Source organism: Thermobia domestica, chromosome 15, assembly GCF_964235325.1.
Source record: "Thermobia domestica chromosome 15, izTheDome1.hap1.1, whole genome shotgun sequence".
Taxonomy (NCBI): domain Eukaryota; kingdom Metazoa; phylum Arthropoda; class Insecta; order Zygentoma; family Lepismatidae; genus Thermobia; species Thermobia domestica.
The window spans coordinates 187443502-187468986 of NC_137468.1; the positions used below are offsets into that span (position 1 = coordinate 187443502).

Here is a 25485-nt window from a genome sequence, read left to right on the forward strand (position 1 = left end):
TAGATCTGAGTTGGACCCATATAGAGCTACATCGGTTAACCATGGAAGCTAAAATGACAATGTGGGTATGGGGAAGATCTGGGTGGGAGATCCCACCCACATCGGTAAACCAGATGTGACCATATAATTTTTACAGATTTAACACCAGATGGATATGTCACCATATCAGATTTGAATAGCGCCATGTACTGCATCTCTGGCGCACGGTACATGCTTGTCCACCATTTTGCATTCAAGTTATGTTTTTCTGATGAAAATAGGAGAAAATGACATCGGATACATCTGACATTTTTTCAAAATGTCACTGGTGCAAGTAGTTTTGCCGCACTTCTATCTATGGCGGATCCAACAGGGCGGTCGGACATTTAGCGTGTTTCAGAGATGCAGTATTTAGACTAAACAAAACAGTATATAATAAAAACATTTTCAGATTGAAGTATTCACATTTTTATTTTTAAAAAATAATTAAAATAAAATTTACACAAAACATATTCCCTAACTTTTTTTTTTATCGTGAACTTCACTCATTGCATAGAGGTATTTATTGTACAATTGTTTTGCTGTTTCCAACATAACGAATGGAAATAAATACTTTTAAACACGTAACTTATTATCATTAATATAGAAACAACATAGAAAAATGAGTGAATCTTCTCTTGCATCAACTTAATAGTTACCAAACGTTGACACTGTCTTTACCATTTTGTTTCATTCTATATGAAGAGTTCCGAGGAAGGACTATGAAGGGCACGTTTTAAAATGCTCAGAAAATTATTTCTCAGCACCAAAATGTATAATTAAGATGGTGAAAACACGTCGTAATTCGCTCACGTGTACATTCACGAGTGAACTACGACCTGTTTTCACCAACCATTTTGTATCTTTTGGTGTGGAGAAAATATTTTTGAGCATATTCAAAATGTGACCTTCACTGTTCTTAACGCGTACTCTTCATATACATCATTGTTTCCTTCCACTGAAGAAGGAACCAGCTCTTGTTCCGCAACGTGTGGAAACTATTTAGTTTATTCAAAAAAGGGTTCACTGATAAGTGGCCATTTTCCTGACACTTATGTCAATATATCATATGTATAATAAAATTAAACACGTAAAAATCGTATACACTCTATGTCAACAAAAGCCACTGTAAATAAATTTATATAAAACATCGAATTTTTCCGCTACACATCCCGACTAGGGAAACTAATATATAATTAAAGAAACTATGTAGATAATATTTATCTTTCTACTTAACCTGAAATAATTAGAGAAAATTTAGGAAGTTCTGTTCTTCTGTAAATTATTAGTTTCCCATAAATTTTAACTTCTCAAAAGTTCTTTTTTTTTTTTTTTTTTAATCCCACTGTAAAATATCCGTTAATTCGCACACTGGTCTGTAGTGTGGACTCATCCCTTACACTTACACAGACAGCACGGAAATTCGGAATACTCATTATATTCAGTAAAATATGCATGCCACTGTAAAGTTTTAGTTTGGATAGGTTCTTTGCAGTAAAATACAACATAAAACTTATAAAAATGTACCACTAGGAAATATTTCTGCAAATTAGCGAACTGAAAGTTACTGTGATAAATAAAAAAAAAACTATTAATAACGGTTACTTTCATGAAGTTTATAATTCTCTTAAACTTTAACATATTATTGTCTACTATTTTATTTACAATAAGACATTTCGTTCATATAAGTTTGTTTATATCGGACACGCTGCTGAGGGTTGACCACAACTAGCCGCGGGACCGATCACCCCACGGCTTTCCCTTCGGGGCGACTCTGCAAGGTGAATTCAAGTGGTCCTTGGACTCTTGCGGGTTCCCCGCGGAACGACTGTTTATCTTCCCCTAAGTCTTGAGCCTGTTCTCTTCTCCGATTACATCTGTAGCCATCCTAATCTCGCGAACCACTTAAGACTTTCCCAATCCGTTGGACAATGTCGCTAGTTTGTATATCAGGAAATCGGAGTTGTACTGCTCCTGAAGAAGAAAAAATGGTAAAAACTCAATGCAATAATACTGTATCACCAGAAGGGACTACACATTTAAATAGCAAATGTCATCATTGAGAAATAACAGATTAATTTTGAAGTTACATAAATAAAATTCGAACGAAAATATGACTTTCTCCTAAAAATACAAAGAAACCTTTTATACATTGCACAAAATACATCCATTGTACGCATGAGCGCATTATTACGTGCTCGAAAGGCTAATCTAACAGGACATTGTCGTTCGGTGTTAAACAGAGGAAGTAGGGAGTGGAAAACGATATGTGGATGGCTCAGAATATCCACTCGTTTCAAGTCAAAAATTGAAAATTCACTTGCACGGTGCGATTGACAGAAAATTACAACTTCTTTCAGAGGCATAAACAAGGAAAACAATGATTTTATTTGTCTGCGAATAACAGCGTTACCAATGCCCTAAAATGTCTACAAATGCCAAAAAACTAATTTTCTTAGTTTCATTTTTCTAGATTAACACATATTGGTCTCTGAACCCTCGATATATGACAAAAAAGAAAATATCCAAACACGAACTGCAGTAATAGAAACTGATGAATGAATATGACAAGGAACGCATATAGCATAGCAGATACGGATCCATATGAAAGGAGAATATCTAACGTATTTTTGAATTATGTTTTGTCCTCTAGAATGACCTTTTACTCTGATGGTGATTCAAAATTATTTTCATATTCCTGTAGTAAAATGATCACAACGAACAATAACACTTCCAGTTCCCTTACTACATACTGAATTCGATTCGATCCGAAGTGGAACTTGTCCTCGTAACTCTGGTATTGTTTGGGAGATATTACCGCAAGCTTTACTTTTACTAGGATAATGCGAGAATGGCACCTAAACAAAGGATTTCACTGGTAGTAATCCCCCTCCAAGATTTCTAAAAATATATACTAAAAAACGCCATACATCCGAAAGATGAAATTAGACTCTATTATATATATATATATATATATATATATATATATATATATAACAAAATTCTTTAGGAACTCAGATCCTGCACAGGTGAATCAGCGACACCATCGCGAATGGGGCTTTTCCTCAGTCTCATCCGTGAACGGCAGAATGCTAGGACCTAAAATTATTAGGGGCCCCGAACTACATCGTGGCGTGAATCTAGTGCACATATCTTGAAGTGAGGTCACTTTACTACCTGTCTAAACCATTCCATATTCGTCGCTCGACAAAAATCGAAGGATAAATGTGTTGTTTCGACTTCATTAGACTTTTGTACGACGCATAGAAATTATATTGACAGTAAAACTTCTAACGGACATCTCAAAATAACGGACAGTTTTCAATTTTCTGGCAGAAATACATTGGGTGCAATGTGAAATATACTTCTGAATAGCTGACATTCTCAATAACGGACGCGGATACTGAAAACTATTCCCCAGCGTCTATGTAGAACTTCCACCTAACGGACAGCCTGAAATAAAGCTTTGTTATTTTCTTGAATTTCAAGCAATAATAGGCAGGATCGTTAATGTACCGCTCATTGTTGGGTGTGATAATCGAACGCAAATGTCTCCATTTATTTGTTTTCGACATGCATTTAGTTTAGTATTCATTTTCAGCAAAAGTTTATTTAATCTTTGTCTATTTGCCTTGCTGCAAGTTGTTAATTTCGAAGAGGGAAAGAGTATTTTGTCCGGACATAATACTATAGGGAAAAAAAACTGTATTAGCTCATTATTAAAAAGAAAGACATTTTGCCTACGTTATGTTGCTTATACGATTAGTACGTTAAGTTTATACTGTAGATTTTTTTTTTAATAGCGGACATTTCCCAATAATAGGACAGTTATATTCCCTATTTGTGTCCGCTATATAGAAGTTTCACTGAACTAAATCAAACTTAGTAATTCTGCTGTCAGTCTCGTTCGATCCCTAATCGTAATAAAATGCACAGGACAGGCTGATTTAAATCATTGTATAACCATGTCGTACGTCAATTATCGACCGATAAAAATCGAATGTTGTATTCAGGCACTTATACCGTACTTTCTCAATAAATAAATAAATAAATAAATAAATAACGCCTGGGCCCACGTAGACTAGGACTTTTCATTAAATACACACTGCTAATGAGACTTTTCCAGCGATTTTACTTTCACACAAAGAAATCCTGGGATGCTACTTTTAAAAATAGACCTGGATGACTTTTGCCCAATGAAATACAATTTGTACATGACGTACCTATAACTACATGGAACAGTTGTAATCCACAAAATTTTTCCTTCCCACGTAATCCGTCAAAGCTAAATTTCATTGCGACGTCACTCGAAAATACTTTCTTCAGAATGGACAATGTCAGTTTTTTTTTTTTTGTCCTCTCCACGCCCATTGGAAAGATAATGACACTAAAAAAAAACATAGTACATTACCATATGAAATACAACATCAATATGAAATACAATTTTATTTTGTCATCAAACATTAAAAATTATGTAACATTCGTTCATGCAGTTCTCCATTCTGAACAATCTACTATATTTTCTGCACAGGTCACTAAAATACACTAAGACTACTTTAAATGATTGCAGATGAAGTCGAGAATTGCTGAGATCGTATTGCCCGTTTGTCTTACAAGTTCGCTTCCTGCAAAACCGTGACATCATCATAGTCACTGATTCCACTTACCAAGGTGGAGATGGGTGCTAGAGAACTTCAAAGAAAGTATCCAGGACTTCCCGAATTCCCGAAAAGTGAAGGGACTTCTCAATTATTTGCAAAGCGAAGGCTTGGAGAATCCATGTACACCTGTGGAAGTTGCCCTTAAACACTTAATTTTTATGAGAACCCGTGGATGGTTGGAAAGATTGTAGAAGATGGTACCGGTATTGCCAAACAAGGCATAACTGTAGACATGTCTACGACACGAGGAAACCGTATACCATCCTACCTTATGATTTTGTTGTTGAAACACGAAGGTGCTATACAGTGAAAGCAAGATTTTCGAACTAGTATTGGATTGCATTATTATTGGTAGTAGTAATAGTATTTAAGATCCAATATGGACACCTAAATTATAAGTCCTAAGAATTCACAGTCCAAACTGCTACCGCTAGAGAAATAGTTGATTCGATTTGATTTGATTTGAAACTGTATTATTAAGAATACGTCACAATCAACTTTGGATTAAAAAATAAATAAAATACATAAAAATAAAAAAATACGTCATCTCCAATCCAGTTTGGCTGATGTACACTCATGTCCAAAATTATTGTCGCGTGTATATAAATGTTGTTGTAGGAATATAATTTGATAACGCATTCGCCCGGTATTTCTTATAATGCTAGTATGTGTATAATCGGCAAAGACATGTATGTGGCAAACTTCATGTCAAAAGAGCATTAAATAAGAACAATAAAACGAAAATAAAACTTTCTTGTCCATTTAGCAACATTTTGTTTTACTCATTCTAATTTTCGTATTTGTAATTTTTTTCCTATGAAATTTACCACAAATATACATTTTTCGATTATACACATAGTATCAGTATTAAAAGTACCCTGCAAAATCATTATCAAATTATATTCTTACAAGAAGACAGTTATTGATATGCGACAATTATTTTGGACATGAGTGTACATGTACGCAGCAATATATTATAGGCTCATGACATATCTCATAAAAGAAGTCATACCTGTTCTATATAAAAATGCATGTTAAAAGAATGTGCATTGCGTGCGAAAGGACTCCTCAAAGGCACCGAAAAGCCGAAGTGTAAGTCATTGTCGGCTTACCATCACCTTGTAAAATTAATTTTGTATCCATTGCTGAATTTTGAAACATGCATTTTTGCAATAGAACACCAACGACTTCCTTTATGAGATATGAAGCTAGACTCTCTACGTTAGTTGGACAGTGTTTGAATTTTAGGCTTCTGAAATTTATTTTCCCACGCTTTCGACGGCCTGCATCTCCCAACCTATTGATCGGTATGCACATGTCACAAAGCATTTTATTGTTTCCATGTCAGGTACCCACCCCTACATTGTTTGGTACGCATTAATTTAACAACCTGTACATCCGAAAAAGCATCTGGCCACGCGAGATCTATTTTTAAAGAATAAAAGTTTTCTTTTTCAAACAATACCTGAAGGATATTTACAAATACTTCGTGTCAATACGAACTTAAGAACACCACTCACCAATTTTGAAGCCATCTCTCTGTCTTTTAAATCTTCTTCTAAATTGTGAACCATAGACAAACTGCGTAAAGGGAGCTTGTCAGCTAGCAGGTTTGCATTTTCTATAGATTGCAAAGCTTCTTTACCACTACAGGGAACTTGGTGCAGCTCATGTATTTTGGCTTCCATTTTATCAACTTTACATTTGAGATGTTTCATTTCTAGCTGGATTCTATGGAGCAACTAATATATTTTTTCAACGGCTGAAATATCAAAAGAAAGAAAAAAAAACTAAATTAATACAAGACCAAGGAGGCAATGGTACACATTGTTTGAAATATTTTTTATTCTACCTTAAGATCGTGTGTGCCGCAACTACCATTAACAAAAGTCACCTAGGTTCTGACCGGCACATAGCTCATATTGACCCTGAAGTCGATACCCACAGCAACATACGGGATGAATTTTAAATCACATGTTGATAAAAGCTTCATAATTAATGCATAAGCAGTTTCATTTTTATTTTATTTTTTTTAAGTCTATTGCAAGAAAACTACTAATTGCTGTTTGAGGGCTTTCCTAATCATTACACCACATTCGGGTCAATTTTATATGTCGGTAGAGCATTTCAAGTGTCTTAATGGAATAAAATAGCCTGCTCGTGCCCCTAGGCATTCTATCGTATACGGAAGTTCTGCTGAAAAAGGTTACTGCAAAAACTCCTGTTGCGAGAGAATGCAGTTACATTTGATATTTCAACTTTCAAATTAATGTAGTATAAGAATGACATGCTCCAATATTTCTCTGCAGAACCTCCGTATATGGAACAATGTCTAAATATCGATACTAGCAGAGTAACGGTTTCAAATGGGGTGCGAGGAATGCTTAACATTCAAAGAACGTTGATCGCGTATCTGTGGTGTGACAATTATGACACCTGAACGGAATTTGCCTAATTTGGGTTCGTTCCAATCTCAGCCAGAGCAACAATAGGGTCTAAAAACTTGAGTGTGTGTTGGTAAGCAAGAGAAGAAACCAGAAGCGCCACGAGAGGGCGTATCGGTGTGTCGACTTAACAATTTTGTCTGCTACCTGCGCACAGGCAGTAAGAAAAAACAAATGACTAACAAGACGCTGTTTTGTACAAAAATATAAATTTTTCTGTTTCATGGTACAAACTTTATATCGTCAGCCCGTCGGTTTAGCATTCAAAAGGTTGGGAGTTTAATCGCTCCTAACATACGCTTGCCCACAAGCCTCCTCTAATATGGAACAGAATAGTTCCAAAGCAACCATTCCAACAGAATGCGCTGCAAAACAAAATGTGATAAAACTAGAATTACAGATTATATCTTCTGAATTTTAAAGCCAAGAAGTACTTCAATTACGAAGGGAACGCCGGATCCAGAAATACTTTCGGAGGAGATCTTAAACACTAAAGGTTTCACTGTAAAAAGTAAATCTTAGTATGATATATATGTTTTAAAATGTAATTAGTACGAAATGTATATTAGTTACACAAAAATCTATATTTGAGGAAGAAAAGGGTCCGGACTCCCCCCCTCCTTCCTTCGCACGGCTTGGAACATAACAATTTCAATTTCCAAGCATAAGTTTTACCATAATTTCGTTTTTCATTAACAAAAATTGGTGATAATCTCGGAGACTACTAGGTCAAGGCGGCCACACTAAGTGGTCGGAGAATATCGATGCATTGACTACGTGCTGCCACACTCTCGAGCTAGCAGGGTTCAAAATGTCTCTAAAGAAGCAACATAGTCTTCATTTTGTTTGGTTATTTAATAATGACGATACACGTAACTAAGCTTAGCAATACAGTTTAATCTTTGGATACTTACTACTGCCAATTCCTAAACGAGCTGATGTGAAGGTACTGTCTGTATCTGCACATGAAGTAGTGGCAACTGACGACGCTGACATTCTGCATGGAGTATGGATTTGGGAGTGGGATGGTGAAGGTCCGTTTGGACTTTTACGATGTAATGCAGACGAGCAACCTCCGTTTGAATTGTGCACCATAGATGATACGTTTACCTCCGCAGTTCCTCCTATAGATACTCCAAGCGACTCTGAAATCAAGTAATGAAATTACACAAACATCCAGTTTTTACTAGACTTAGGTATACAATAAGCAGGTGACAACTTATGGTTTTAAAAGCATGTTTAAAATGTTACAATGATTACATCCAGTATTCTATATGTAGGGGGGTGGCTGGAACTTCCTCCTCTCTGTTTCTCGAAATACCTCTCAACCTTGGATATGGTGGAAATAAAACTCACTTTTTTGAGCTTTTGACGAATTTATCCCCCTCTCCGGAAATCGCAGAAATCGTACACTGATTACATTAACTCACAACGTTAAAAGATACTAACGCTGTTTATCTGCTTGTTTGATCTTGTCCTAAATAGACTCCCTATCATAATTAAATGAATATTTAATGTGTACGTTATTTTTTCATTTATTTATTTATTGATGAATACTCATAATAGAACCAATTTAACGACACAGTTTGCATTACGAGCCCGGTTTTTCTGTAGTTAATCATCATGAGAAGATAGCATTTATCCGATAAAAGGCGAAAGTATTAACAAACTCGTTAAAAAAAAAGAAGAAAAACAACTAGCAAGCCTTTTCATAGAAATAAATTACTTGAGACTAGATCTGAGTCTGAATGATTTGTTACGTAAGACTTGCTTGAACATAGCAAGTAGCCAATTTTGGACTCCAAATTGAAAAACTTGTTTATAAAAATAAACAAACTAGACATCTTATTTTTAGTTGTTAGGGCTTCTCACTCCAAGCTTGTTGTACACATTACAACAACTACTCTGCGCATCTAACGAATAAATTGTTTCCAACAGGTTCATAAAACATTGTAGGTTACTTCTATCTGTCTACTATTTCAGCCAGCCTTACTTTTGAATGTTTTTCAGACGAAGTAGCAATAAACTTTTTCCAAAATAGTATATAGTTTCACATTTAAGTAACGTCTGCACTGGCATAGTAATACGAAAGAACAGTGTTTCTTTCAGGCCTGTTTTTTTTTGCCCCCTTCCCCCGGACGAAATGGTTAAAACGTACTGGAATAGAACCAGCAGAAGGAAATATATGGTTTCAGCCCCTCCGAATACTAAGAGTGACCCCCGGAACATTTTTTTCTGAAACAAACACTGCGAAAGAAGGTCAACTCCCTGGCAATAAAGAATCGCCCACGAAATCTTGATAATTTTAACTTGCACACATTTAAAAAAAATATATATATTTAAAACGCGATTCAATACATAGTCCTATGTAACAAATCAGCTACGAGCTAAACTTTTAATTTGCGTTGAAATTACTATCAAGAGAGATATATATGAGGAGACAAGCAGTGTTGAACGAAATTATGAATATAAAATATGTTTAGCATAATTACCTTTCCGAAGCAATTTTAAAAAGGGGATGGTGTAAGCGAATTGGTGTTGACATATGCCTTAGGTGCTGGGGGACTTGGAACACTACATTCGTTAAAAGTTTCATATGATCTTCTCTTAGTTCCTGGATATGAGTCATCACTGTCCTCTTCAGATAAATATCTTTGTGGCTTTCTGCGACATCTTCTTGAATAAATTTCTTCGTCAGAAGAATCACTACTAACGTTTGAAGTCAGTAAAGCTTTGTCAGCCTTTCCTGTAGCTTTTTGAAATGAATCTGAAATGTTAAAAAATACATATATTCTACAGTTACTGATAAGGGAAAGTAGCTGCGAAATTATTCTTGGCGTGAAAACCATACACGATAAGAAAGCAACATGGTTATGGATCTACCCTCAGTTGTGATTTCTTTGCTAACTGTAAAACATTAAATATTAGAATATCCCAAATAAAACAAATCTGTTTACGAACTAAATATCTTGTTTATGTAAAGTTATTCACGACTGAAATTCGAGAGTAAGTAAGCCTGTTTATTTATTTATTTTTTAACTTTATTTAACGTACCTTTGACATTTCCTGCTCACGATAAGATAGTGCAAGGCTGGATTTGGAGAGAGTTATCCAGGCCTTGTCTTTAAGGTACTATATTCAGCATTTGCCTGATTTGACTGAGTATAAGATCCCGGAAAAAACTCTAGCATAGTTAACACAAACACACACACACACAGAAAAAATCCTTCTTATTTCCCTGACTGGAGTTGCTACTTTTCCCTGACTTCTTTATTTTCTTCCATATACTATTTACTTTATTTAATGTTATTTCAAAAGCACTTTAAGAATCCTATAAGAAACGTCATGGATTCTAAAAGCTAATTTAGTATATAAGGTCCTAACATAAATAGTTCATTTTAGGTCATACAAATATATATCAACTCATACCAACTTGTAATGTAAAGAGGACACCATTTTTTCTTTTTTCTTCAATAAGACTGTATTCCAGAAATGTATTAAAATGGAAAAACGAAACAACTGGTGAATGAATTTGAACAAGCTTACTTTATGAGTTTTATTTACCAACTTAGCTTCTCGAACTGTAGTCACAAGTATACAAATTACAATGGAATTAAACCTTTAAACTTTTCCTTGTTTTGACAAAAATATCCTCACAAATTTCGACCTATAACGCTGGAGCTTCGAACAGGTGAGTTCACCGTTAGTAACCGTTATAAATGAATAAAACAGGAACAAACGTAATCCGAAACAACCTCTTGCAATTTCCCTGGCATTTATGTTTATTTCTTGTTTCCCTGATTTTCCAGAATGCGGACATGGTGTCTAGTCAGGATGGCCAGCCACCGGGCTGAAATCTGCGACCTACCAAATACTAAGATAACGCGCTACCAACTGAATCACGGCTGCTCCGTATGATAGATCTTGCATTTCAATGCAGAAAATAGTGAAATAATATTACATTTTGACTCAAAATTGAGGTATGAATACTCAAAAACACAACAAGACAAATGAAAAGAAAATACAAATAGTACTCACTGGATTGTCCATAGATTTTTATGTTCACAACTGTCCAATCAGCAGATGGCTCCTTACAGTCCCTGATAAAATTTTGAATACGCCTAACGGATGATGTTTTAGGCCAAAGGCATTCATTTTCGTTTTTAAGCCATTTACTAGGTATAACTTCTAATGCTCCGTCCTCGTCAGTGAAAGCTGCTACGCAACACTTTTTTCTTCCTGAGGTCATGTTGATTCTGTCTACAGATATGCTCAAAAAAAAACTCAACGCTGAATGAGAAAACACTACAGCGTATTTCTTTTCCAAACACAATACATTTTGATGTCACAGAGGTAAGGAAGCACGGGATATCTTATTCGACAGTTTGCCACACATAAACAAATACCAACTGCGAACTGCATGGGAAGGAATAATAGTCACCTTCTATCGGAACATCCAAATATATCAACCAAATGGATGGGTGATCATTCGAGCTATTTGTCTCAATAATATTAGTAACTTTGCCTATTTTCCCTGTAGTGACTTGAACAAAACTGTCCTTATCAACAGAGATACCAATCATGAACCCACTATAACTCACTGCTCTATATTCTTCACCCACAACCCCTAAACATATGGTCCTCCGCTATACGGTTTATTCAAAGCTAATTTGCGGTATGTCCTGGAAGTGAACTCACGAATAGACACAATCAGATTATCTTCGTAGCTTTCGCTTAAACATCCGCAGCGTTGTGGACGGAAAATGCACATAGATGAAACAGTAGAAAAAAAAGTGACCAGTTTGTTTTTCTTCTCTACTGTTTCATCTATGTGCATTTTCCAATCATAACGTCGAGGATGCTTATTATTTAAGATAATCTGATTGTCTATTCGTGAGTACATTTCCTATTTTCCTTATTTTGGACCATTTTTGTCATTAGGCTCCGTTTTTATCCATGTGATATATCCACTCTACTTCTTATCTTCCCTTCTTAAACTATGAAGTAAATTTTAATTCAACGACATCGAACGTCTAAAATTGTTATGACCAGACTTGCCCCGCTTTCTATTCGCATAAAAAATATAGCATCTCTAGTATCTAACCCTTATACACTATATTAACTGTGTTTCGATCTTAACAATGTATTTATAGAGCCTACTGTTTCTCGCATACAATATCTGGAATATGTTTGCTACCTGTACATGGTGTATAAAAGGTTTGCGGTACCCACTGAACAGGGTTGGCAAAAACCATAAGTTTTTATTGAAAAAAACAATAAACCAGGTTTTTTGGTTTAAACCCTTTTTTTTGTTTAAACCTTGTTTTTTGGTTTAAATAATTTGCTCTATGTATTTATATCACATATGGACAGAAATAAGTTTGTTTTGCCTTCATGTTATATTACAACAATGGGGTTACATAAGCTTAAAGCGAAATCCAAACCGCTTCTCGGCTTACATCCGAGAGAAATTGTCCTCTATTTGAACTCGAAACCAGGATTAAATTGGCGATACGTCTGCCGACGCACTCAAGAAGGACTCCCGATAAAAATACATTGTACTGATCTTTACATACTTGTTAATATAATTGTCAAGAGTCATTTCAAAAGGACAAAAAAAAAAAAAAATAAATAAACCGTTGCACAAGTGAAGGCAATCTACAGAATTACATATGGACAATTTCAAAATACTGCAGTGTACACAAGAACTAATTTAGTCCAAGTTAGTTCACTACGACTTTTATTAGTCCAAGTTAAAGAAATATGATGACTTAATTTGCATATCAGTAAGAAAAGTGAATAAAGATACGAATTATTTGAATCCACTTCCATTTATACATAAATAGATACTTCTGATTTCAATAAATGCCTCTGGTGTTTTTTTATGACCCTCTCCCCCCCAAAAAAAAGTACGGCACTACGATGTATTTTACCAATACTAAACATTATTAAAACGGAACAATATTTAGAATTTGATTGAAGAATTCTTTGATTGCAATTGGATAACAATAATAACAAACTATAAAAAATCACAAAAGAAACATTCATAAACTTATAAAAAAAGCTGCTTATGTAGTTTAATCTCTTTGAGTAATGAATGGGGAATTTAGGTCTGAATATAATACGAATAATATACGGGAGTGAAACGTGATAACCCACAAACGTGTTTTCATCAAGATTTTACGAACACTTACACTTTTTCGAACATTTTTCGTTTTTTGGTTTATACCAGTTTTTTTTTCTTTTTTGAAGAAAACAGCTGGTTTAAACCAAGGTTTAAACCATGGTTTAAACCAGCCAACCCTGGCACTGAAGCACCGTAGCTCAGTGGTAGAGCGTGGGTAGCATTCAGGAGGTTCTGGGCTTGATCCCAGGGGTTGTTCCCCGTAGATAAGTGGTAACCCTTGCTACCTTATAATCCATGATTCCGGGTTAGATTCATGTGGGGATAAACGTTATTTGTATCCCACGTAAAACTGTAGGTCCCGTCCTTGGAAGCTCAACAACTCGTTCAAAACGTTAACTTGAATTCACTCAGGGGGGCGCGGTGGCTCAGTGGTAGAGCGTTCACCTCCGGTGCTTGGGGTCCCTGGTTCGATCCCAACCCGCGCCGTGTGGACTTTGTGGTGGACAAACACCGTGCTCGTGGGTTTTCTCGGGGTTCTCCCGTTTCCTCCCACTTTCTTCATCCCACCATTTCACTCATTTCTCATTATCACCGTCTCCTTTAGCCTAACCGGCATAATCGTGGGACGTCAAACTTACAGATTTCATTTCATTTTTGAATTCACTCACACTCAATTACCATGGTCCACTATTGAAACAAGATTTCCCAGGGCAAGGTTCTCACTTATTTGCCAAGATCAAATTCAATGACTTTTCCAAGTTTTACACGTCACTACCCAGAACTTCCAGTTACCCCAATTTATAGTACGATAGATATTTGTACTTGTGTGCAGATACATAAAAACACAATATCTTTATGAACAGAAACATAATTCCGAGAAAAAATAAGGTAGCGAATGTTACATGAAAATAAAGATAGGTCTACATCAGAATACTTCACTGTACTGTTTCCTTAACTTGTTTCATGGTTGGCACATCAGCCTGTAAGTTATTTCAGAAGAGATCTAACCAACCTAGCTAGTTTTTAGGCAAATCTAGTTTCAGAGTGACAATCACAGGCTAAGTAACCTACGTGTCTTTTACTGTATTTTCATGGCCAATTCTAGTTTTCAAATGGCGGTTACAGGCAAACCAACGTAGTGGCAAACATAAACCTACCTAATATGACCTAACCGGCAAGACCTTATTTTGATTATTTATTTACTCATGGGAAGGGCAAAAAGAAGGGATCAATCCTTCAGGTAAAACTAGGATTTGGACAGGAAGTGGCCCTGGCCTTTCAAGAGAACGTACTATCCCGGCATTCGCATTGTGGGGCGGAGGAAAGCCTCAGTCAGGCCTGCGCGGGATTCCAACCCACGCTCGAACTACCCAAGTGCTGCGTGACAGCCGGATGCTCTTCCCCTACACCAACAGCTGGGTTCAAGATCCTACGTTGCGCAGAACAGCGAAAGTATGCGCTCACCTAAAGTTTATTAAGTACAACGAGCAAAATAGTAAATTAACTTACTTAAAATGCAGTTACAAGTTATATTTATCAACACTGTTCCCTTGTACTTAACACAAATCAGTTGTGATGCGTGAGCATCTACCTCTGTTTTATAAAAAGTAAAATCTTGCTGATCTTAACCTAACCTGAAACTATACGAGAATGTGCGAATTCGGTAGTCAATAACTCGATAGTACCTCCATTTGTCATAATCTCTCAATTTAAACTACTTTTTAACGCATTTTTTAAGTAGTAAATAAACTTGTTCCAATATTTGGCCGTCTCGGCCTGAGCCTCCTATGCCTGAAGACCATAAATCAAAATTATTCACGACTAAGTATAGTGATATCTACACATGTTTGCACCTGTAACAACAAAACCAGTACCAGATTTCTTGCATCGAGCGCGGACTATAAACTAGCCAAAATTTATTTGGAACAGTGTATGTGGATCTCTTAATCTATAGTCGACATCGTTCATGCAAATCAAAGATAAAATATGCATTAATGAATGAATGAAAAATACTAATGAAAGAAAAATAATTTTAATACTCACCTTCAATAATAAATACGATTTCAACGAATTGAAGGTAAAACCACAACAAACAACAGCCATAAATATATTTCCTGCTTTTCCCTCGCTTCGCACCGCTTGTGGCGCCATACGGGGTTATGGTTTTAAAACTGTGAACAGTTGACAAACAATCTGCGTACTCCGATTGACATCGATTCGACATAGATCGAGGCCGAATCGAAAAATTACTTTTTCAAATAATTGCCACAGAACCATCAAAATGTTAGTTTCATGTGTTTCAAATTTATTCATTGGAAAAAGGAAATGTTTCCATGCTTTTTTCTTTTTGGTGGGCAAGCCTATTTATATCCCACGTGGGACCTATTTCGGTAAATCAACATCGGCAAGCCCACCAAGTTCCCACGTGGGACCAATATCGGTAAATCAACCTCGGCAAGCCCACCAAGATCCCATGTGGGACCCATATGGGAACTTGGTGGGTTATTGTGGGCCAGTTTAGATCCCACGACGCCGACATTGGCCGATGTCGCACAAATATGGGTCCCACGTCCGCGTGCTACTGGGGAACATGTGTTTTGCTAAATTTGAAATAAACTCAAACCTCTTCCCACATTCCTTGCACGTGAGAGATCTTTCACCGGTATGTATTAACATGTGTGAGGTTAATTGTGACCTTTGGATAAATATCTTTCCACACTCACGGCATGTATGAGGATTTTGATCTGAATGTATTAACATGTGTCTAACCAAGGTTGACCTATTCTTATATCGTTTTCCGCACTCTTGGCACGTGTAAAGTTCTGCACCTGTATGTATTAGCATGTGTTTTCTCAAATTTAGGAACCTACAACAAAGATTAGAAAAAGAAGATAAGGGTATTAACACAATAGGCGAAGCTTGTAGAGAACAGGAACAAAGATAATAGAGAAACAGCATCAACACATACCGCTCATAAAGAATTAGAAAATAATTGAGTTGATTTTGGGTTTAACGTCCCGTTCAGCAGCGAGGCTATATGAAACGTGAGCTCCAGCCGGAAATCGAACCCGGGTCTCCGACGCCAAAGTCATGTACGCTAACTGCTAAGCCACGGAGGAGCTCGGAATTAGAAAAGAAAGCATGGAGGTATTTGGTAATGATGCATCAATTGGTGAAAGACTCGCAGCGTTTGGACTTGGTACTGCTACGAATGCTAAAGTTAGGATGGGATCTTTAAGATTTTCTTTATAATAAATAATATGGAGAGTATTGAGAGTTATAAGTTGCAAAAGTTTACAGCAAATAGGAGAACATATAATAATTTGAACGAACCTAACAAAGATATTGAATTTGATTTTGATATAGGAGATGGATTTATTCATTCTCACAGAGCAGACTGTTTTATGAAATTAGAAGTTGTAGGTGCTCAAGCTGGAGGAACATTTGGAGATAACGATGGAATAAAACTTGTAAATAAATTCCTCCCATTCTTCTTCTCTAGCGCAGAAATTAAAAACATGGAGTAATTATAAACAGAATAGATCTACCTGTGATAACCTCTACAGGTATCGGAACTTTAAAGATTTCTAAACCAGAACTTGAGTACTTACAACAAGCCGGTTTCGAAACAGATGATAAACTTGGATTGAGAAAAGATTTTACAGTTTTACATCCGCTAAGATTAATTCCGGGCTTTTTAAGTGATTATAGACGTTATGTGGAAAGGTGGATTGAGAACAACATTTATAAAGGCTGGTAATAATAATGATGTTTTATATAAACGGGGTGCAACAACTCCACATGATGGAAAAATAACAATAGAAAATATGGAGATAAGAACGTCAATTATAGAGTATGAACCAAGTGAAATGTAGGTGGTTCTTGGCCTAGTATGGAGGCAACCATTTTCGTGTAGTTTTTAACGTTTCACTTGGTTCAATTAGTTACAGATAACATGACATTATACGTAAGAAAACTGTTTATTTCACCTTCTTTATTTTTGCGAGAGCAGTGTCATAAGAAGGTCGGCGGCCACAAGAGCGTAGGGCAATGGCATGGACAGCTCCACGTTGGCACTGTGACGGCAACCATCACTCAACCAATCATGGGAACGACCGTGGTGACTTAGTGGTAGAGCATTGACCTCTGGTGCATGTGGCACTTGGTTCGATCCCAGCTTTCACCATGTGAACTTTATGGTGGACAGAACGTGTGCGTGGTTTTTCTCGGGGTTCTCCTACTTTGTCCATTCCACCATATCATTTGTTTCTCATCATCTACGTCTCCATAACTTTGGGACGTAAAACTTCAAGATTTTGTTTCATTTTATTTCAACCAATCATCGGCTCTCAAGCCGGTTCTGTTCCAAAAACGAGTCGAACTATCTGCGGCAATCAAAGCTGGCACCCCAAACTGTACGCGGTCATATGTAGAGACTCGCGGTCAATTCCCGTAATTTTGCTCTTACGGTTGTTGACAGGATACGTTAATATGTAGTATTCATACTTTCGTACGCAAACATACAAGGTGAGGGTGGTTTGTGTCATTGATGATCGGATATATTACATAGAATTTTTTTGGAATTTCTTACATGAAGGCAGTGGAGGATCCATGTCCCCCCCCCCCCGAAGGTTTATTTTGAAAGTTCCATTATTTATCATCGGGAAATACAAATATGGTCTTCTCCCGACCGATCCAGTCTATGTGACGAGCCTAGCGGAGTCTCACAAAATATGTGGTACTTAACCTGCCGTCCCACGCGCCGCGGAGTCACACTACGCGGATAGAGAAATGTTTCCTTAGAATTGTTAAAAGAGTTTGTGCCGTAAAATATACATGCGCAATTGTCAAAAACTTTGCAAAGAAAATATGAAATAGTTTAATATCGCTTCAAACAAAACACACATTAAAATTAAGATAGAGTATGGCAAGCCTAGCAACGGAAATGGACGTTCTTTAATCACGCTAAGACTAGTCTATACTACTGTAAAGCTACGGATGACAGACGGAACAAACGCTGTACGATGCTATTATTATAACCGTAATGGAATTACCAATATTGAGAGCTGAATATAGTTCTATCAGAGTTGGAGTGGCAGCGCCGGAATGTATTCACAAAGGATTCATAGTAGAGACAAGTAATTCCCTAGATCTTCACCTTCAAAGAAAAAGCTTTTGTATCACGAAAATATCTCAAGTGAGAAGGTAGTGTTATAGGTAAGCCAGTAAGGTACTATCAATAATAGAAAACATATTACTGAATTTTGTGCCCGCAAAATGCACATACATCCTATCGCAGTTACTGTTTCACAAGAATCCTATTAAATAGTTTTGTGATTTGACTGCACTTTATCTCTAGATTAAAGTATTACTGACTGATCGTTTTACTTACGAGCATTATTTATAAGAATAATTCCCCTTGGCATTACTCAGTATCTTGTCAGTATTCAAATATAACACTCAAGAATTGCTGTAAGGAGGAGGTTTATAGTGTTTTCCCATTACGTTTGAAAACGTATTTCACTGCCGAATTGTCTCATCTCATACATATTTATTTATTTATTTATTTCATTTTCCGCCGTAAGAACTTAGTGTTCATGGCTTCGTCAAGAGATACAGTTACGTTTACAAGTTATAATAATAATAATTGCAACAGATACGCCACAATTAGTAATACAATTATTAAAAAAATAATATATAATAATACAATATATAAAGTAATAATACAAAATATATACGTAACAATAAAACTTAAACTAAGAGTGTATTTTTAGAGAAAATATAAATTTACCTTGTTTTATATATTTTAAAATTCAAATAAATCTTAATATTTACATTATAAAGAAAGATCACAGTGAAGATATTCATCTAAACCATAGAAAAGATGTTTGAGTAACAGTAACTTGAGGTGTCTTTTAAACTGCAAGTTTGGCATTCGTTTGACACGATCTGGTAATTTATTATAAAGTTTTATTTCTATGTGGTGTAACGAATTTTGAGTTCTTGTTAGACGGAAATTTTGGATATGAATATGATTGGTTGTTCTTGTGTTGTATTGGTGTAGGTCCGAATTGAGTTGAAAGTTTCTTTTATTCATATGTATGAATGATGTTGTTTCTAGAATGTATATACACGGCAATGGTAATATTTTAAGTTTCTGAAACAGTGGTCTACTTGGTGTATGAAACGGGACTGATAACATTATTCGTAACATTTTCTTCTGCATAGTAAACACTTTCTTTGCATAACAAGTATTACCCCAGAAAATGATTCCATACGATAGAATTGACTGGATCAATCCGAAATAAATTGTTTTCAATGTTTCTGTAGTTAGAATCTTACTAACTTTACGTATAAGATATATTTTCGCGCTTACTTTCCTCAACAAATCATTCACGTGATCGTCCCATGTTAACTTAGAGTCTAATTTTAACCCTAAAAATTTACAAGTGTCAGATACCTGTATGAGTTCCCCGTCTATACGTATTTGATGTATATTTAGAGAGTTCAGTTTTCCTTCATTGAAACTCATTATAGTTGTTTTCGCTGTATTTAAGTTAAGTTGGTTTGCTTTTATCCATTCTGTAATTTTATCTGTCGTGTTCTTAAATATGAATTCCTCGGAGCAAATGTTATCTGGAATTTCGACTAAAATGTTTGTATCATCCGCAAAAAGTACGCTTTTGTTTGGAACTATATAATCAGGAAGATCGTTAATGTATATAAGGAAAAGTACAGGACCTAATATTGATCCTTGTGGAACTCCGTGCCTAATGTGTCTTACCTCTGACTTGGTTGGACCTATTTCTACATATTGCATGCGGTTAGTCAAATAGGAGTGGAACCATAAATTAGCATGACCTCTAATACCATAACTACGCAATTTATTCAATAAAATTTTGTGATTAACAAGGTCAAAGGCTTTTCTGAGATCCAGAAAAATTCCATATATTTTATTTCTTCTCTCTCTCGCTTTATATATATCACTTAGAAAAGCAAGTACAGCATTGTTAATTGATTTGCACTTCCTAAACCCGAATTGGCTCTTCGTGAAGATATTATTCTTTTCCAAAAAGGGCACCAATCTGTTATACATAACTTTTTCTAAAATTTTGGAGAAAACAGATAGCATTAGGTTGCGTTGTTTCATTTATTCAAGTATTTGCAATTCCATTAACTCAATTTAGGTAAAATGAAAAGAAGAACTTTAAATAAGTATTGCAAAGACTGAAAAAAAATATTTATGCAGGTATGACTATGACAAAATAAAATGGATTAAACGTACCTGAGGGCCTAAGGATTGTTATCTGCTTCTCGATCATCATTTTCTTCAACGTCCTCTCTGTGATCGATCTGATCCACAATACTGGTAGAGTTGTCACTGCATAACTGTTCCGTGTTTTGTATAAAATCGGAGGAATTTGGTTTGATGTTACTCTGAAAACGTTTCGTTATTACAAGTAATTCAGCTGTTGATAAACAATTGACCAAACATATTGCTTTCGAATTCAGTTTCCAATCTGATATTGTTTCATCCTGATTACTTTCTGCGGCGATATTCTTTCCTTCCATCGCACTGTCTGGTTCCTTACATTCCAAACGTAGTGCAAGAGGATCTTTATGATCATTAGTGTTACTAGCATATGGTTTATAATTCCATTTCTCAAATTGTTCGTTCTCTGTTTTAACTTCAACTTTAATAGGAAAGTTTTCTGTTTCCATTTCAATCTCATTACAAGCAAACTTCAAATACTGAAAAACATTTCGCTAGCTAAAACAGTTCAAGTTGGACATTTGAAACTTCAGCACTTAAAGAAAAACAAACAAATCTGCAAACAATAAGAAAAATATTGTTTTGAGAAAATTTACTGCCGTGCCGAGTAAATATCGGTAACTTCGAGCAAGGTTCTAGAACACATGTCCTCCATCTCATTTAGCAATAATAGACAGAAAACAACGTGCCTTGCGGAGCCCTAACCCGCCTTCACTTCCTAGCGCTCCCTCGGTAATTCTCTGTGAAATTAATATTGAAATTTGGTCAGAACTAAACCAACCTACCTAAGAACCTTCATGGAGGGACCTGTGTTCTAGAAACTTCTCGTAAGTTCTATTTCAGATGAAATTAAGTTAGCGGGAACAATTCTTTGGGATCAGACTGGGCATGCAAAATGTAACGAAACTACTACTTTAAAGTATCTGAAATTCTCCTACAACTCATATAAAGATATCTATATATCTGAATACCAAAAAATAAAAAAAAAAATATCGGAATACTGACCAATATCCTTCATTTTCTTTATTGTTAAGGCAAAACAGAGTATACTTGTCTACTTTACATACAAGTATATTATAGGAATATATATGGTTTCATGCACATTATTATAGTTGTTTCTTGTTATCCATAGGTACATTCTATCGTGTAAGAATCGTGGTTCTTTTCTTTCAATTTACATTTTAAGTAAAGCTACGAATTCTCAACGTACTTGCAGTGCCGCATGAGGTCAGAAATCACCAACACTAATATTTTCTCTGATATATCAGTAGATTATATATCTTAAATACAGTAAAATATGAGAAGCAATGCTATACATATTTTCCACTTAAAAATGGATAACACCTTCAACAACTGGTGTAATATTTTAAAGACATTTACTTACTCTCTGTAGCCTTTCGTTTCTGCTCAAATACATCACCGCTAGCAATTTCTAGTTAAATTTACTTTGTCCTCTTTGTTATATGTTTTAATTTGCAGGTGTCGCAGTTTTTCTATATTTTCAGTGTTCTAGTATTAAATTATCACTGGATATTTTTACCAATAAATTACAGTATTTCTTAGTTGTTCTGGTGTACAGCATCCATTTTAGTACCCGTGTTACATGAAACATGGATTTACTTGTTAATGTTCGATTCTAATATGTGAGCTTACCAGAAATGAACGGATCCTTCGCACAGGTGCTCGTCCGAACTAAATTCCATCTAGAGAGCTCTTGTATAGGATGTAATGGGGCATGTACCCACTTAATCTTTTTACAGTAAAGCGCATATCTACCTTAATTTTCCGAAAGAACAAATATAGTACGAGCCTAAGTATACGATATATATTATTGAACTAAAATATTTCATAAAACGATAAACGCTGTCATAGCATTTTTATTTTACGATGTAACGATGTTTCTCGGTATTTAAAAAATCAACATCAATACCACTAAAACTTAATATTTAATTGTCCTATCGACACATATGCTAACGAAAAGTCCATTTCTTTTTAAAATTAAAGTAAAAGAAAAGTTTAGAAAACAATATTACCTTTCTACTATCTACCTTTCTCTATTAACTTTTCAATATAAATTTGTTTTAGATATAAAGGAAAGGCTTACTCATATAAACAGTTTTTTTGTTTGCTTGTTTGTTTTATGATCGGAACGGTCAGTTTTTCTACTTTACAAATAAACAATATTATTTTACTTCTGTTTTATAAATATTGGTTTGAGTGAGACAAATTCCTCCAAGTTTCTTTTCGTACCACATTTAATGCCAGCTCCCGGAGCTACGAAATCAGCAAAGGCCAGTATTTTCCCAGTATTTCTTTCAATCTCAGGGAGAAATATTCTGAGTTATTCATCACTACAATAAATTACACGAATGACATTGAATTATGTGCCTACACGCAGTGGCCGCACTTATGGAGACTTTGATTACATATAAAAATGTCTTCCAAATCAAAATGTATTTTATGTTTTCTCTTATACTTGGTACAGATTTAGATTTCAAAGAATATAATACAAATACTACGTAATGCGGAAATGCTCGTTATGATTCTCTAAGTTTATCAGATAGCCATATTGATAGGGCTAAATTGTAGAGAAAATATGTCTACTGATGTCTTGCTCATAAATTTGGAACAAAAATTAGGTGAAAGTGAAAGAAACCTTTTCCATATGGGAGGTATTTTATATATTTCAATGGTCTCGGTCAATATTCGTATACTATAAAACACGAACACCCGAAACACACTATACCTTTCGAATATGCGAAAATTATTTGCGAGCAACTAATTGTACGAAGGAAGAGATTCACGGAGAAAACTTTCGAATGAATCCAAGTACTACGTTCACCTCTGGAAAACACATTTTATACAAAACTTCACCAAAAAATACAAAATATGTAAAGAGACTTGCTTCCATTTTTTTTCATTCATGTAAAATGGTAACATCATGAATCGATACTGTGTAGTGATGTTTTTTTTTTTTTTTAATCTACTATCAACAAACAAAATACAGTAGGTGAAAATACAGTAGGTATAGTGCACAACTTCCTTTTTGCATGTCTGTCTCGTTAACATTCTATTTATTTATTTATTTTTGTGAATTTTATACAATACACAATGCACTTTCTAATATTGCCATGTTCTAAAAATGTATACCAAAAAATGATAAACCAAAATAAACAGGAAACCTCAAACTTTCGAGTGATGTATGATATAACATTTTGTATTCCTATGTTAAGATACCTAATTGTTTTAACATAGGAAAAAGTATCTGTTTAGACAAAAGGGACCAAATATTTGGAATCTAACCTAACCTGAATAGAAATAAGCGAAAATTATTTTTTTTTTCGATTCTAGAAGAAGGCTCGTATAAATTTCAACGAAACTAACTTCAACAGAAACAATGTATAGGTCTGCCATCCCTTGTGCAATGCAGGATGACGGCAGATAGTAACATTTATTTAAAGCGAAGGATTCCAAGAAGTTAAACATTGTAAAACTGCTTTCCAGTATCATTTTAATGATGTAGTGTTTTGGATTCTACTCCTCTTCAAGATGCACCGTAAGCTGAAGCAAAACTCTGAATCAACAACGCTTTTAAAAGAAAAAAATGATCACCTACAATGTTCAACTGCAAAGGAATTCGCATCACACGTGAAACTTCCGAATAATCCACGTGCGTCTTTCCACCAGTTGTCGCGTCCCTAAACTTTGCCAGGGCCAAAAGCTGAATTACAATAATAAATATCTGAAGCAGTGTAGTATTTCTTTGGTGCTCGTTAAAATAAAATCTCAATAAGTATGAAATAAATTTTGGTTTATTTTAAAATCAAACGCAACAAAATGTAGTACCGATTTAATTGCATGTCTCAATGAAGTGATTTTTTTTTTTTTTTTTTTTTTTTTTGGTCGGATGATTCATGAAACATATTTTTTAAACTTTTATTCGCATGTTATGTTAAGAAAATATTTTACGTGTTTTGGTTGTTGGGCGCAGTGCTGTAAAACATCTTTCTGATACAACATTATGACCTAACATTTTGAGTTCAACGTGAGTTAATTACAGGATAGCCACGAGGAAATTCATAATACATAGCATAACCAGAATTTCATCAAGGATTGCTAGATACAGTCTCGTATCCCTTTAGGATACGCATGATTCTTGCACACACACACACACACATATATATGTGAGATGAGAGCTTGTAGAGTGAAAACGTAGTTTCAACCTCATCTTGTCTAATAAATTCAATAAATATTGTTGCACCTACTTTCTAACTATTTAGCCATCAGCTGTGAAAATTGATAATCATGAAGAAATAATAAACAACTGTGTGTATTTGTACAGAAGCTACCATGAAAACGTTTGAATAGCCTTACTAGTAATTTATTGAGATTTCTTCAATCATTACCCCATAAATCCCTTAAGGTGATTATGAATGTGCAATATTAATTGGTCACACACACACACACATATATATATATATATATATAATATGGTGTATTCGTAGTATTCGAATTCGAATTCGATTCGTTTGTACAGTATTCGAATACGTATTCGATTCGCTAAAGAATTCGATTCAGCCCATCACTAATCGGCGGCTAGCTTTCCGCGTTCCGCTTCTCTAATGGCAGGGTTGCCAACAAGCAGTTACCGTTTGTACTAGATCGGAGGTTTGAACTTCACTAAAAATCACTAAACGATAATTTTATATATATATATATATATATATATATATATATATATATATATATATATATATATATATATATATATATATATATGTGTGTGTGTGTGTGTGTGACCAATTAATATTGCACATTCATAATCACCTTAAGGGATTTATGGGGTAATGATTGAAGAAATCTCAATAAATTACTAGTAGGGCTATTCAAACGTTTTCATGGTAGCTTCTGTACAAATACACACAGTTGTTTATTATTTCTTCATGATTATCAATTTTCACA

At 35.1% G+C, this 25485-nt stretch overlaps 1 protein-coding gene across 3 annotated transcripts; it reads right to left on the reverse strand.

The window, feature by feature from the left end:
* Positions 1-411: 411 nt before the first annotated feature.
* LOC145671386 (uncharacterized) lies at positions 412-24844 on the reverse strand. 3 transcript variants are annotated; one of them, XM_081740481.1, is made up of 7 exons: positions 23832-24844; positions 20536-21079; positions 9616-9890; positions 8038-8268; positions 6200-6441; positions 4242-4405; positions 412-1992 (listed from the first exon to the last, which is right to left on the reverse strand). In XM_081740481.1, the coding sequence occupies exon 2, from the start codon at positions 20970-20972 to the stop codon at positions 20544-20546; it is 429 nt and encodes a 142-aa protein (XP_081596607.1). In that variant the 5' UTR covers positions 20973-21079; positions 23832-24844; the 3' UTR covers positions 412-1992; positions 4242-4405; positions 6200-6441; positions 8038-8268; positions 9616-9890; positions 20536-20543. The 3 variants fall into 3 exon arrangements, with proteins under 3 accessions (XP_081596607.1, XP_081596608.1, XP_081596606.1); XM_081740482.1 differs by lacking the exon at positions 23832-24844 and adding an exon at positions 21908-23811 and having other exon boundaries at positions 413-1992; XM_081740480.1 differs by lacking the exons at positions 20536-21079; positions 23832-24844 and adding an exon at positions 11162-20529 and having other exon boundaries at positions 413-1992.
* Positions 24845-25485: the final 641 nt, after the last annotated feature.

Coding starts and splice junctions, on each gene's coding strand:
- LOC145671386 (XM_081740480.1), bottom strand. CDS start 11,372: ATGACCTCAGGAAGAAAAAAGTGTTGCGTAGCAGCTTTCACTGACGAG. Junction 9,891..11,161: donor AAAAATCTATGGACAATCCA/GTGAGTACTATT, acceptor TTAACATTTCAG/ATTCATTTCAAAAAGCTACA.